Source organism: Carica papaya, chromosome 1, assembly GCF_054855325.1.
Source record: "Carica papaya isolate Zhongbai chromosome 1, ASM5485532v1, whole genome shotgun sequence".
NCBI classification, from domain to species: domain Eukaryota; kingdom Viridiplantae; phylum Streptophyta; class Magnoliopsida; order Brassicales; family Caricaceae; genus Carica; species Carica papaya.
The window spans coordinates 28,237,695-28,251,605 of NC_142309.1; the positions used below are offsets into that span (position 1 = coordinate 28,237,695).

General features: G+C 34.7%; 3 protein-coding genes across 5 annotated transcripts; 1 reads left to right on the plus strand and 2 right to left on the minus strand.

Moving 5' to 3' along the window:
* Positions 1–1,076: 1,076 nt before the first annotated feature.
* On the minus strand, positions 1,077–6,112 carry PTP1 (protein tyrosine phosphatase 1). 2 transcript variants are annotated; one of them, XM_022040764.2, is made up of 9 exons: positions 5,744–6,112; positions 5,348–5,444; positions 5,163–5,245; positions 4,916–5,056; positions 4,094–4,228; positions 3,751–3,899; positions 3,501–3,642; positions 1,617–1,702; positions 1,077–1,473 (listed from the first exon to the last, which is right to left on the minus strand). In XM_022040764.2, exons 1-8 carry the CDS (start codon positions 5,945–5,947, stop codon positions 1,622–1,624), a joined length of 1,032 nt encoding a protein of 343 aa, XP_021896456.2. In that variant the 5' UTR covers positions 5,948–6,112; the 3' UTR covers positions 1,077–1,473; positions 1,617–1,621. The 2 variants fall into 2 exon arrangements, with proteins under 2 accessions (XP_021896456.2, XP_021896455.2); XM_022040763.2 differs by having other exon boundaries at positions 1,077–1,520.
* Positions 6,113–6,352: 240 nt separating this feature from the next.
* Positions 6,353–8,670, minus strand: LOC110813568 (uncharacterized). The gene has a single exon (XM_022040765.2). The coding sequence runs from the start codon at positions 8,527–8,529 to the stop codon at positions 6,439–6,441; it is 2,091 nt and encodes a 696-aa protein (XP_021896457.2). The 5' UTR covers positions 8,530–8,670; the 3' UTR covers positions 6,353–6,438.
* Positions 8,671–8,809: 139 nt separating this feature from the next.
* Positions 8,810–12,607, plus strand: LOC110813624 (thylakoidal processing peptidase 1, chloroplastic-like). 2 transcript variants are annotated; one of them, XM_022040837.2, is made up of 6 exons: positions 8,861–9,372; positions 11,250–11,324; positions 11,406–11,474; positions 11,806–11,892; positions 12,156–12,223; positions 12,373–12,607. In XM_022040837.2, exons 1-5 carry the CDS (start codon positions 9,145–9,147, stop codon positions 12,195–12,197), a joined length of 501 nt encoding a protein of 166 aa, XP_021896529.2. In that variant the 5' UTR covers positions 8,861–9,144; the 3' UTR covers positions 12,198–12,223; positions 12,373–12,607. The 2 variants fall into 2 exon arrangements, with proteins under 2 accessions (XP_021896530.2, XP_021896529.2); XM_022040838.2 differs by lacking the exon at positions 11,250–11,324 and having other exon boundaries at positions 8,810–9,372.
* Positions 12,608–13,911: the final 1,304 nt, after the last annotated feature.

A 13,911-nucleotide genomic window follows, 5' to 3' on the forward strand; every position in this document is an offset into this window, starting at 1 on the left:
TGTCTCATATCGGATGGGGTATGAAGACTTGATAATTTGACGTTCATATCGGACGGGGTATGAGGACAACCCGCTTCACCCTTATACTGGACGGGGTATTGAGGTTTGGTAAATTAGTGCTCATACCGGAGGGGTATGAGGACAACCCATAATTGAGAATGATAAATGAAAGGGTCACGGATAGCGGAAGCATCCCTATAAACCCCCATGAATATCAATAGGTTAATGAAAAGAATGATAATTATTGTTTAGTTTATTGATAACGGATATGGATTTATAATATGTATTATGTTGACTGATTATGTATGAAATGTTGGTTTGTATGATATTATTACTTTTACAGGTTGTTTTCATGAAATTCCACTATAGTAAGTGAACGAGAAATGATTTTATGATTGATAAATGAATTTACTAAATTTAATGCTCCATTAGTGATTTTCGATTTTATACCAACCTTTACTTCTATATCGGTGATATAATGTGATATTCTTATTAAATTAGTGTACCTCATCCTTTATTTAACTATTTCAAATCAAGAATATCAGATTCCATAACTCGATTCGTAAGAAAATTACGAATAGATATTAGATATTTTCTATTTTTCGTTTATTTTTTTATTTTTTGTGTTTCTTTCAAAAAATAAATTCTGTAATGCTATTTAATATTTTTAAATTATTACGCAATGAATGTAAAACTTAATCTTTTATTTCGTTTATGCACTTAACTTATTATCTATTTTCTTTTGGATTTTCAGAATCGTTACATAAATCTTTCTTTAAATTGGCATATCATTTTTTAGAAGTATAATTCACATATCATACTTGCATAAGCTAGTAGAATATAATCTGACCCTACCAAACATATGTCATCAACGAGGGGACTGAGATGAATAGATTCATGAATCCATCAAGGGGTCAGTCATAATGTGCATAATTTATAAAAAACTGGAGCTAATCACAAATTACTTCACTAGAAAAATAATGTGAACCAGGGACACAATAACAAATATGATATACTACAGGTAAATAAATAATATATATATATATATATGCCAATAAACCTCGTAATGCAGAAGGTAGGCAACTACAGTTGAAGTAACATTAGCTTCTAGCCATCAGCAATTCAGCATGTAAAAAATCCCATATCCGCCAATTTGCCCAACAACGGGACAAAATATTGTATGAAATTATTGGCAAACATCACATACAACTTACTGCAACTACAAAGAGATCAAACAGAATATGAGAACTCTGAATACCAGGAACTGCAGCAGCACCATCCACCATCCACAATCTCAAAAGTCCAATAGTATTTCCCAGGAATGCCAGCAAAAGTTTTAACGAGAGGCTAGCTTTTCTCGTTATATTATCTAAACTAGAAGGATGAACAAGTCCAGATCAATCGAAAGGCGCTCAGCATAAATTTCTTCCCCTCAGAACAAGATTAGCAAGTATCTCTATATAACCTGCTTGCCTTTACAGAGCACAAGTTTCAATCAAGTGCTATAGTTACTGTGCAAACTGCCAAAAGGGGAAAAAAATGAAGATCTGGGGCTACAGACATCCAGAGAGCTTTCTACAAGGTTAGAGATACCACAATGGACACAAGAGACATACCAGTGTTAGCTCTTGTCACTACTGAACTCTGCTGTGAGGTCTTCCAATTCATCATGGATTGCTTTGTAGCAGAAGAAGTATTGCTCCTAGTGAACAATGTTGAACTTCGTAAGCAAAAAATTGAAGTCAAGAGTAAAGATTCAGAGGAGAAGCTTGTTGTTTAGCAAGCTGTGAACACAAGATTTCGGAGACATAATTCTTATATACCTTCAACATTTAACAGAAAACCTATAAGTTGAAGGCTTGAAGCCGTTGGCAAATACTTTAACAGCAATCAAGTTAAGAATGGAAATCAACCAAAATGATTTTTACCGCAGTAACAAATTAAATGAGAAGTTTGGTTGGCGATTAATTTATGTACTTATTCGTTTCATTTTACAGGACGGTACCACCTCATGGAGGGACCAGAATCATCCAGTGTTTGTAGGGACAGTAGAGAAGCTGGAAAACCTGCAGGACATGAGCTTACCCTATTCTTGAAAAAGAAGTATTGTCTTGGGACACATTTCAAAATTAATTCTTAATTATTTGTGAGAAAACATATTATCAAGAAAAATGTATCCTGAAAATTAAAGATATTCCTACTTAGCCTTAGTAAGAGCCCCCAACTACCCAGCAAAAATGAGAACTGTTTGCCATAATCCATGCACTATGTACCATAGTACATAATCCATGTGCTAATATGCTTTCCAGATAAATGAGAAAAAACATAAAAGGATGTTCATAATCCATGCGCTATATACCATAGCACCTAGAATAAAATACTACTTGAAGCCAAGGAATGTATATTGCCCCAAGAGGTGTTCAATCCAAAGAAGTAAACATTACTAGTTAATACAGGTAAAAACTAGTAATAATTGGTCATATTTGCCAATATCAGCTATTCAGACAAGATAATAATCTCAAATGGTATTGATTTTAATATTTTAATGTAAAATTTTAAAATTTACCATTATTTTAAACTTTGTAATCATAAGTTAGCCAATAGAACTAGTTCTCCAAAAAAATCAAACACTAAAGTCATGTTTAGTTGTAGAAAATTGTCTTCAGTTTTCATTTTCTAAACTTACATATGTTCAATATATAAAACATAAGAAAATGTTGAGATGAAAACAATGTTTTGAAAATAATAATAAAAATGACATGAGTTTGAAAATAACAGTTTATTCTTTTAAAACACATACAATATTTTCACTATCATTGCAAATTTAGTTTTCATTTTCAACAATTTATGCATAAAAATGTATGAATTTGTTTTCTACAACAAAACTGGGTATAAAATTTTAAAACTTTTAAAATACTCTACCGATAACTAGATGAGTTTCTTTAGTGTTCCTACTTACTTTAGTATGGTGTTCTTGTCCTGCACTTCTAATTTATATTTCTTATGTTTGTAAATTAACATTTTAGACATTATCCATATTGTTTGATACTAAAATGCTTACAAAGTTAAATAGTTCATCTTCTTAGAAACTTACTATTGTGCCTTTTGTCTGCGTAACGTAAAGGTATACATATAATTTATTTGATAGAAACTTATAATATAATTTAGTATAGGTGAATTATAAAATAGAGATAAATTGAGTGGTACATCAACAGTCCCAGATTCCAATACATAAGGTTCCAAAATAAGAACCAAAATATTTGTCAATAAGATATTTACTTCTTTAGCAAGTACTCCCCATATCTCTGTGTATGTGTATGTGTGTGTGTGTCAACTATTAACATTAATTACTCTCCATCACTAACAACCATGTTTTGCATTCAGCTTATAACACGGTAAAGTTACATGCACACAAGTCAGCATGTTGAAAATAGTGGTCCGAAATTTCAAGTAAAAAATTGAAAAATGTAAGTTTTTCTGACAAAGGATAAAGATGATACCATTGTCTGAACCATTCCAATTCGCTGAGACCGAAATTTGGCCACAGTATCTGCAAGATCTAATGCGGATAAATCACCAAGAAGGATTCTCTGAATGGTGTTATGAATTGCACAATATGTTCCAGTTCTCCCTATCCCTGCACTGAATCAGAAATAGACCTTTCAGTCATACGGATCTGAATGTCACTCAGGTAGAGTGAAATATATAATATATTTGAAAAGAGGGGGAAGTAATAATCATTTGAAGAACCTGCAATGCACCACTATAGGACCAAGACTGGGTGGCACATGATACATTATTTTTAAAATTTCACGAACAGCAAGTGTATCCCTGGGAACACCATGATCCGGCCATTCAGGATATTGAATATGCAAAACAGATATGGGCAGTTCCTCAGACTGAAACAAAAAATTCAAGAAGGGAAAACAGAAACCTAATTGAGTACATAAATATAATTCAATCCTTCACCATATAAGTTGCTTTTGAAATGTCAAATGCAGGTTAAATAAGGATATCCAAGTCAAAAGATACCAATCCCAACAACAGTTTAGTTTCATATTATGATATTCTTTTGTCTAAAAGCAAAAGTTACCTCTTTATAGTTTATCTCCAAGTTACGCAACACCAGTGATGTGTTAGTAGTTCTTAACCATTTTGAAAGAATGCATATATTACCAAATTCTCGAAGGCCATCTTCTGCTTGGAAATAATCCCCACATTTTACCTTCTACAAGAACCATTCAGAATAAGAAGATTTTCAGAAAATCCAAATGAAATCAGAGGAATCGGATCATGAAGCTGCCAAAAGAAAATCACATAAATATGACACAGAAATTAAAACAATACTAGTGATATTGGCACCAAGCCCACAAGCTTTCTCGTAAAGAATTGAAAACTGATGGCAGATAACTTTTCCAGAGACATTTCTTTATCTATAATACAGAGGAATTGGGAGGCAATTTTGCACTGACTTCATGTCTCCTTTTATTTTTCTTCTACTCCAATTTTATAGATATCATTTTGATATCCTCAATATTGTATCTCTTCTTTTTCTGATTATCAAAAGTACTTCTTTTCTTATCAAAAAGATTGTTACTACATCATGTTATGGTATTGACAGACCCTCACCAAGAAAATATTCAGATGAGAACAACACCTATGTAGTTACAAAAATTCCAAATCATAATCTCAATTTGATTTAAAGGACTTATTGTTACTGAAAACGAACTCACTATTAGAATGCCAACCATATAATTTTCTAGCTTCGTCTGGATCCTTAAAAAGTAAAAGCAATAGCCATAAAGAATAAAAAAAAAAGTTGTTTGATGGACTATTCATGCCTGATATCAAAATATAGAAATCCTTTATCTGACTACAATCCAAAAAATGTATCTTCCTTGACATGCTGAGGTACCTTGTAATTGTCAACCAACCGAGTAAGCATCACTACGACGGGACAATGATTTTGGATTACCATCTCCCAGAAATCTTCATATGTGTGTGGCAATGGACCTTGTGTGGCTATAAATTGAGAAATGCTTTCAGATGAAGAAGTCTACATATAAAGAGTCACTCTCCATTAGAAAAGATAAGAGAAAATGTACATATGGTAAAATTTATCTATTGACAGAGACAGGCAAGTGGATTTCTTCGGTTCATACCTTGATGAAGCTTGCATTGATATATCCTCTTGCTGATGGTCTATAATCCTTACATGGATTAAGAACAATCCTATTCCTGTCAACTGCAATAGATGATAATTCCACAATTTACCAAGCAGATCATCTTTAAATCATAAGCTACTCAATTTGCTTCTAAAATGAGGAAGAGTATATGGAAAATGTACATGGTAAAACATCCATGTATCTGTTTTTGCTCCGATTGACACCATCAAGAGCCACAGTGCAGCTTCTTGCCATCTCGGATGATCTGATTCTTTCATTCTATAACCAAGAATAACATAAATTAGTATATAGTACAAATTTTAATGAGAACACGCCTAAACAAGCTTCCATTTACTAACAGAATACTCTCTTCAAACAAGTTTCCTTTTGAAAGGAAGAATTTATGCTCCGCAATCTACAGATACATCCAGCAGTCACTAGTCCAACACGAGAACCGATAAAACAAAAATTTCTAAACTAGAAACGCATATTCAAGAACATTTTCCAGTTCAAGGACTCAGAAAATTAAATCAACTGAATTAAGAAAAGGAACAAGCACATGAAAACATGAATTGAACCTGTAAGTTAATGAACTCTTGTACGATTCCTTCGGAATTCTGTAGCTTCTCCTTGAGGAGTGTGAGAGCTTGGCAACAGTAGCTGTACTGATCCGGAGTAAGCGCGAGTTTCGGCGGAGTGGAATTGGCCAAGAAGTTGAACCGGTTGGGATAGGAGAACGACGAAGCACCGGAAGGAGGTTTTCCTGCGGAGGAGGCGGCCATGGCCGATCTCCGATGGGACCGTGCCCGAATCGAAGTGAGGTTCCCCGTCTTATTCTCGGTGGGAACTGATGCGTGTAGAATTGGAGCTCTGGAAATTGCAGAGAAATCTCGCACTTTCGACTTTTTGCCCCAATCTTCTTATCTACCGAATCAATTTGCTCCAATTTGATGCTTGTTTATTTCATTTTTATTATTAATATAATTATAATTAAAAAATTAAACAAAATAAATTAATTAGTATTATTTAATTTATTGAAATTACTATATAGTTATTATAATTTTTGGACTATATAGAAAATGAACAATGAGTAAAATAAAAAAAAATTATACCATTTTTTATCAGATTTTTTAGCAGTTGTATAAAAAATTATTAATTAAGATAATTTAAAAATTATATAATAAAGATAAATCAAATATCATTATAACATTTATTAATATATATTTACCAATTTAGTTTATTCAAAAACCATCAATACAACCTAAAATTATTTCTAACATTGAGATTTGCTTGACGAAACTTGTATTGACGGCATCAGATTGAGCCAATGACAGTCCTCAAACGCGCAACGGGGCCCACTTCCCCCCCACTTCACATAATCCCTCGGCTCAATATATCTTGGGGCCCACACAGGGGTCCCATCCTCATACGAATTATGTGTTAACCTCTTTAAATCAGAGCCGTCCAATTTCACCGTGAATATCTCCCCGTACGGCTGATAATGATGCATGTTGGAGATCGGCTCTGCTGATATCCCCGCGTAATCTGAAGTGAAAACTATCGTCTTTCCATCTCGGCTAAAACTCGGGTGGTTCGTCCGCCCGCCAGAACCGCTTTGGACCAACTTTCTTAACCCGGTTCCGTTTGGATGGATCAAGAACAACTCGAAGCTACCAGAACCCGGTTTCTCTCGGTCCGACGAGAACGCGATCCACTCACCGTCTGGTGACCACGCACACATAGTGTCTGTCCATGGACCCTCCGTCAACCTTTGGAGCCCACCCTTTTCGCCATCCTCAGCGTCCATTATGTACAGGTTCTTGTTACCTGATCGACCCGATCGGAACACGATCCGTATACCATCGGGTGATGGTGAAGGGAATGCATTGTTTTTACCGTTTGTAGTCAACTTCTTCACGGCCTTGGATGGGTCAAGAGCATCAACGTTTATGGAGATGATATCAACCTCTGTTCTCGCCGATGCGAAAGTGGGTCCCGTACTCGTGTAAACAATCCCTTTACGAACCGGGTCCCAAGCTGTCCAGAAAGCGGTTTCCGGGTAGACCTCGCGCCGACCCGAACCGTCTGAGTTCACCACGTAAACGCCCGGGAAATCAACGTATGCAATTCGGTCACCCACGGGTGAGAAAGAAGGAAAAGAGCCGTCAATTCTGAAGAGAGAAAGGTTGGGCACTGGGCTTTGGAGATTTTCGAGTAACAGTTCGGGGCTTTTTCGTTCATTCCTTTTGCCACTACACTTGTGGTATCCAACTCGGGCTGAGTCAGGCGAGATAAACGGGTTCAGGTGGTGAGTTGTTGGTGCGACACGACGGGTCAACTCCTTGAACTTCTTCGAGTTAAGGTCGAAGAGCTCTATATGGCGGTATTCTGAGTTGGGTCTCCTCGTGGCAACTGCTATGAAGTCTTTGTTACCTGGTGATGTGGCTGGCGTGAATGCGTGCAAACCCGGTGGTGTGACTCGTTCAATCACCACTGACTCGGAAGAAAACGGTCCATTTTGGGGAAGAGACGCTTTGTAGACACTAATCCATCCATCTTTGCTTCTCCTATGAAAGAACAGAGTCAAGTCGTCCACCCAACACGGCCATCCACCGTGCTCGACTACCTTGACTCGCTGAGTCCCATCCCGAGTCAAGAAGACGTAGATATCCGTACTCAGTTCCTCAACTTCACCGTCCCAACCTCTCTCACCATATGAGGCAACGGCTGTCCGAAGGCCAGAGGGAGAAACCGCAGGGCTAAAATCAGCAATTCCATAAGGGGTCAGCCTCCGAGTCATTCCTGTTCTCAACTCGGTGGAGTAAACCGCGGCCCAACTCGACCTCGGCTCACCGGGGTCCTCATGAGTGGAAACATAAACCAAATAATCCCCAGCCAAACTGGGTTTATCTTTCATCGAAACAAGGGTTTTCCCATGGCCTGCACCAGACAACAGAGGAAGCTGAATTCTATTAGGAGCTTGCAAAGCCAGAGCAGAGCGTTTTCTGGTGCTTGAGGGAGAATCGTAAAAGATAGCATCGTAGTAAATGGTGGAGGACCCATTTCTCTCTGTAACATAGATGAGTTGTAGAGTTGGTTGGGGTTGATCGGGCAAAAGAGAGAGGAGAGCGAGAGATGAAGAAGGGAAGTGACCGTTGAAATTCACGGATTCCCCGTCGGTGATTTGGAACTCCATGGATGGCGATGGTGGGGCTTGAATGGGGATGGTGAAGATATCAAAGGCATAATCCATTCTTCCAAGAGTCGTGAATATGATAGTCCTGGGCGGCTCATGATCTGCCGCTGCACGGGAGAAGATGGAGAGCAAAAACAGCAGAAAACGGAGACTTGCAGTGAGGCCCATGGCTTTCCCTCGTTGCGGTGGTTTGTGGGGGAAGTACCATACGATGTGGGGGGAGTTGAAAAGCAGGGATGAGAGTGTGGTAAGGGATGACGTAAGAGGAGGATTTAAAGAGTCCCACTCTTATCAAGATGGACACGTGTCAAGCTTATAGGCAATGATGGGAATAATTTGGTTGATGAGTCATGATGGGTGTCAATTTTCATCCAGAGCTTAATATCTCAACTTTTATCTGTTTGTATATATATATATATATATATATTAAAAAGTTATAATATTATTAATTATATATATTTAAAAAAATATTAATTATGTTATTATTAGGATTTTTGTCTAAAATTATTTTATCATATTATTATTAGTGCGGGGAGGGGACCTAATTATTAAAACTTATTATTTTTATTAAAAAAACTTGGTAAATACCTAACCATTTACTGGCGTTGACTGTAACCAACGTTCCGTTGAAACACGGAAGCTTTGTCTTCTTGATCAAGGCACACCTGATGATCCATCACCTCCCGCCTTAAAAGCCCTCGTAAGTTCACATTTCTCTCTGCCATTTTCCTCTTCTTGATAAGTTCATTTTCTTCTCTCTGCATCAAATCCTTGCTTCTGCGAATGAGTTTCCTCAGACCTTCTTCACTTTATCACTTTCTGCTCGCATACCCTTCACTTAAATGGATGCCATGCCAGATCTGGGGGTTCCTTCGATGGCCAGGTATTGATGGGTTCTTGAGACTTTTGGTGCTTGTGCTCTTATGGTCCACCTTCTCCCAGCTTGTCTTTATACCATCTTATTCCATGTACCCTACGCTTCGTGTTGGTGATCGAGTCCTTGTCGAAAAGGTAATTGTAATAAACCCAATATCGGATCTAAATCTGTTTAATCAATCATTGAATCATGAATGCAATCAGTTCTGCTTGATGGTGGCGTTGGAAATCATAACTTAGTTAATGTGTTTTTTGATTTGGGTATCTTTGAGTTTTCATTTATGTTATGGTTGATTGCTCCATTAATGAAACCCACATTTTTAAATTGCACTATTTGGAAAGCTTTACTTTTTAGAGTACTAACTTTACCAATTTAATCTTCCCCTCTAACATGCAAACTCCATAAGTTTCTCAGCTGCTACCTAACTAGACCAGATTTGTTTTACAGAGATTTTTACAACTTTCCTTATGATCTTTGAGAGATTTGACTGAAATGTAGGCAGCTATTTTTGTGTTTTTGGAAAAATGGAACTAAATTGCTGCTCTCTTCTTTGGCCACGGAATTGTGGGAAGCCACAAACTCAGTCGTTCTTGTTCCTCCCAAGTCCCATCTCATTTTCAAATATTCCTACGTAGCACATTAACCTCATTGCATGGAATTGTACATGCTTAAAAGAATATTTGGATTACTGCTCATGAAAAACCCTGAGTGAGGATTAGTTGATAGTTAAAGTCTCCCTTCTTTCTCTCTGATCTCATCTCCCAAAATGTGTCACTCCATAAATGATCATACTGATTTTAGAACAGATTTTTTCTTTAAAAAAAAATTTTTGTTTCATATTTGAAACACAAAATATTCTAAGGAGATACTTAGTGCGCAATACGTGCATATTTTTGGTTTTTTATTTCTTATTTTGTCACAACCTGAATTTCCAAACCCGGATATTGCGAGTTTAAATAGAAGTAACATTATATGCTTCACAATTTTCAGGTTTTTTCGTTTTTAAGCATATATCTGTTAATTTGATTCATTTTTCGAATAAGAAAATCTGTATGTGATACTTGGCACCATGAATATGATTCTGGTAATGATTGAACTAAAGGAGTTGCACCTGGTCAGTCAGTCCATATGGTTTTTATCTAAAATAAATTATACCTCGGAGAGCTAAGAAGATATGGTTTTGGTCTTCAGTTTCCTGAGTAGCTGTAAATCTGGTACATGTTCTCCAACACCACCTTTCAGATCTTCACGTTTCTTCTAAAATGTGTGCTACCAATCACGGGTGAAGCCAGTAAATGATGTTTTGGAGCCCATATATTTAGATTGTTCTTAAGTCTTTAAGCAGTCTCTGAAACTAAGAGGATTATTTCATTGAGCTAATTCTGAACAAGACTGTAGTTATTTGTTAGATCCATTGTGTACTATGAGGCTGATTCTTCTTTGCATTATATCCAGATGTCTCTACCTTGACATTATATTCAAGTTAGCTATGCATGAAGTTGGAAATACTGGACAATGGTTCAGAGTTTTATGGATAGCCTTTTTTCCTGTGAAAGAAATTAGCGATTATGTTTACTTCCATATTTCAGAAATTCAGAAATTAAAGTCAACTAGCTGGAATACTACCTCTATTTCCAAATCATTAAAGAACCATGCCATTTTTCTTGCTTTGACGTGGTGCAAGAGAGAAAAAAAACAACATGACAGACCTAAGCATGCTACAAAGTGGAAGATATGCTATTTGAAAAAATGACTAAAGATATAACTAACTTTTCAACTCACAGATTCATATCTGCAGATAAGAAATACAGGACAACAACAGCGATTTTGATTGTGTTTCTTTTGGTATCAATTAGTTACTTGCAGTATGTTCTTTTTGGAATTCCATTATGATGGATTTGATGCTGCATTTTCATTATGGTAATTCTGTTGTTTTCATGATTCATATGAATCCCAAGTAATATTTGTTTCCATCAAGTTTTGATTGCAGCTTTGTTTTCTTCAATTTTAGGCCTCGTATTACATCAGAAGTCCTGCAATAGGTGATATTGTAACATTTCGAGCTCCTTTACGGCTTCTTAATATGGTTGGAGTTTTTCTTATATGTCAAGAGTTATGATAATAAATTCTATTATGAGACTCCATTATCGTTTTGTTTTGCCTACAGCAACCTGGATTTCGGAACCAAGATGTTTTGATTAAGAGAATTGTTGCCAGAGCTGGAGATTCTATTGAGGTACTGTCCACTGGCAGAAGAATTTAAAATTTACATGGAAATGAATCAACCTGATTCTAGCTTGAAATATTATGTCTACGGTCAATTGATACTGCTATTTGAGATATTTCATATCTGGTTAATTTCAAAGGATAATAATGGGATTTTGTTTTTTGGGTAGTGTAAAGAAATTGTTTGCCTATTTAGTAAATTTTTCACGCATTAATCAACCTATGTAATTACATATTTAGTAGTTGATATATAGTAATGTATTATAGTCCATCATGCTAGTATAAAACAAACAGAACTCAAGTAAGCGTCAGTTGAAATGAACCTCTCTTATATATTGCAGGTTCGTGGTGGATTGCTCTATCTCAATGGAGTTGCTCAACGGGAAGATTTTGTAGCAGAGAAACCAGCATATACATTAGACTTAACCGTGAGCTTCCTATCACTTATCTCTCTATGTTTCCCTCTCCCTACCACTTATTTTGTTGCATTTCCTGCATTTTTCGCGCGCCAAGCAGAATGTATTCTCAGAAAAAATCAGAGATAAGCTATTGGGATAAATAATGTATAAAAATAAACCTGGTGGAATAAGTTTTTTTTTTTTTTTTTCGTTAAGGTTGCTTATCTAAATCTGAAGTTGAGAGTTTACGGTAAATTAATAATTTGTTGTTCTTTCTGAATTTTGATTTGCAGTATGTTCCTAAAGGCCATGTCTTCGTATTAGGGGACAACTGAAACAATAGCTACGACTCCCATGATTGGTACTTTTCTCAAATTTTTAGAGAGATAGTTACTATAAATGATTCAGTTTAGAGGTTGAAAATGTATTTTTTTCTTTAATGCTTTTAAGGCAATTTTTCTTTGCTTCCCATTTTCGACTTACTATTTTTGAATGTTGATTGATGAGCAGGGGACCTCTTCCTGTTAAAAATGTTGTTGGAAGATATGTTATGTGTTGCTACAGACCTTCAAACAGGCGAAAGTAAATAGGAGAAATTGTTTGTAAATCACATGGCTGTAAGTAGGAATTGATTGATTGATCTCTTAAAGGAACATAACATGTAATTGTTTATTGGTTATTTTGTATCTTAAGTTGACATGAGAAATTATTTGATTCAAATTATGTATTAACTTTTTTCCATTAATATTCAAGTGATTGACTGGTGCGCGACATTCCCAAGAGACAGCATTGTTGAAACGGCACTGCATTTCTCATACGACAAATAGCCTCGCCTTTGTTTATAGACCAATGCTATCCCAGAATGGCTTACATAGTTGGCATGCTAGGAAATGTGTAGAATGTGGTAAATGGACCAATGTAGATGTGCCTGTTAATAAGGCATATCAGCATCAAAAACAATCCTTCAACAAGATAAGTCCTTACTATGCTCGAACTAAACTAGCAAAACTACCCTGCTCGACTTTCCCTTTATTCGGAAGGATTTTAAGCATAAATTTACTTAATTCTGTGTTTTTTTGTCATGAGTAGGAGGTTAAAACTCTCTGTAGAAAGAGGAAATTTTTTTTGTTTACTCTCCTCTGTCAGAGTTACCTGAAATACAGGTCATTACCACGTAACGGGTCGTCATAAGAGTGCCGAGTTGGTAAAAGATTACTAATATAAGAACTTGTTTTGTTAAATCTTATTTTCTCTAATTATTACGCATGAGCTTTAGGTAATTACCATTGAGGAACTCCTCAATTGCAGTTTAAAGATAAAGAATGTGACATTATAAACTAAATTTTAATTATATGATTGTATACGATAAAAATAATTTTAATAAAATATTTAATAAATTTTATAATTTTATTAACTATCATATTGTGTTAAAAAATAATAAATTATTTAGTATTAATTTTTATTAATTAATATTTAAACAAAATTTGTGAATATTACTTAAATGATATTTTTATCTAAAAACTTAGATATGTATCATCTTCTCGATCTTAATTATATATATATATATTTAAATAATAATTAATGATATGTTATTAAATAAATTTTATATATTAATAATTATAAATTTTAATAAATATATTTTATATGAATAAATAAAATTTATTGAATATAAGAATATTGGTTTTTATTGTACAGCTAAGATATATGTATATATTATTTTATTTTATGTATATAAGATAACAACACTAATTAAAATAATATATTATCTGATGTATTTTATTATAAAAATAAAATAATATTGATTGAGAATAAATTAAAATAAAATAATTATTAAAAATAAGTATTATAAAAATTCAAAATTAGAATATTATTAAATGAAAAAATATTATTTGTTGATTATTTTATTTTATGCATATAAAATTATAACATTAATTTATAATAATATAAATATATTTTAATCTACATAAAATAAAATTTTTTAAATTAATGATATTAATATAAATATTGATAGTTAATATGTATTATAATATTTAAAATATTTTTAAAAAA

Bases quoted from the DNA above. Each gene is read 5' to 3' on its own strand.
- PTP1 (XM_022040764.2), bottom strand. From the start codon at position 5,947: ATGGCCGCCTCCTCCGCAGGAAAACCTCCTTCCGGTGCTTCGTCGTTC. The intron at 5,445-5,743 runs GTTCAATTCATG...TCTTGGTTATAG, and splicing joins AAGAGTTCATTAACTTACAG to AATGAAAGAATCAGATCATC. The intron at 1,703-3,500 runs GTATCATCTTTA...ATTGTTCACTAG, and splicing joins TTGGAATGGTTCAGACAATG to GAGCAATACTTCTTCTGCTA.
- LOC110813568 (XM_022040765.2), bottom strand. From the start codon at position 8,529: ATGGGCCTCACTGCAAGTCTCCGTTTTCTGCTGTTTTTGCTCTCCATC.
- LOC110813624 (XM_022040837.2), top strand. From the start codon at position 9,145: ATGAGTTTCCTCAGACCTTCTTCACTTTATCACTTTCTGCTCGCATAC. The intron at 11,325-11,405 runs GTTGGAGTTTTT...TTTTGCCTACAG, and splicing joins CTTTACGGCTTCTTAATATG to CAACCTGGATTTCGGAACCA. The intron at 11,893-12,155 runs GTGAGCTTCCTA...TTTGATTTGCAG, and splicing joins CATATACATTAGACTTAACC to TATGTTCCTAAAGGCCATGT.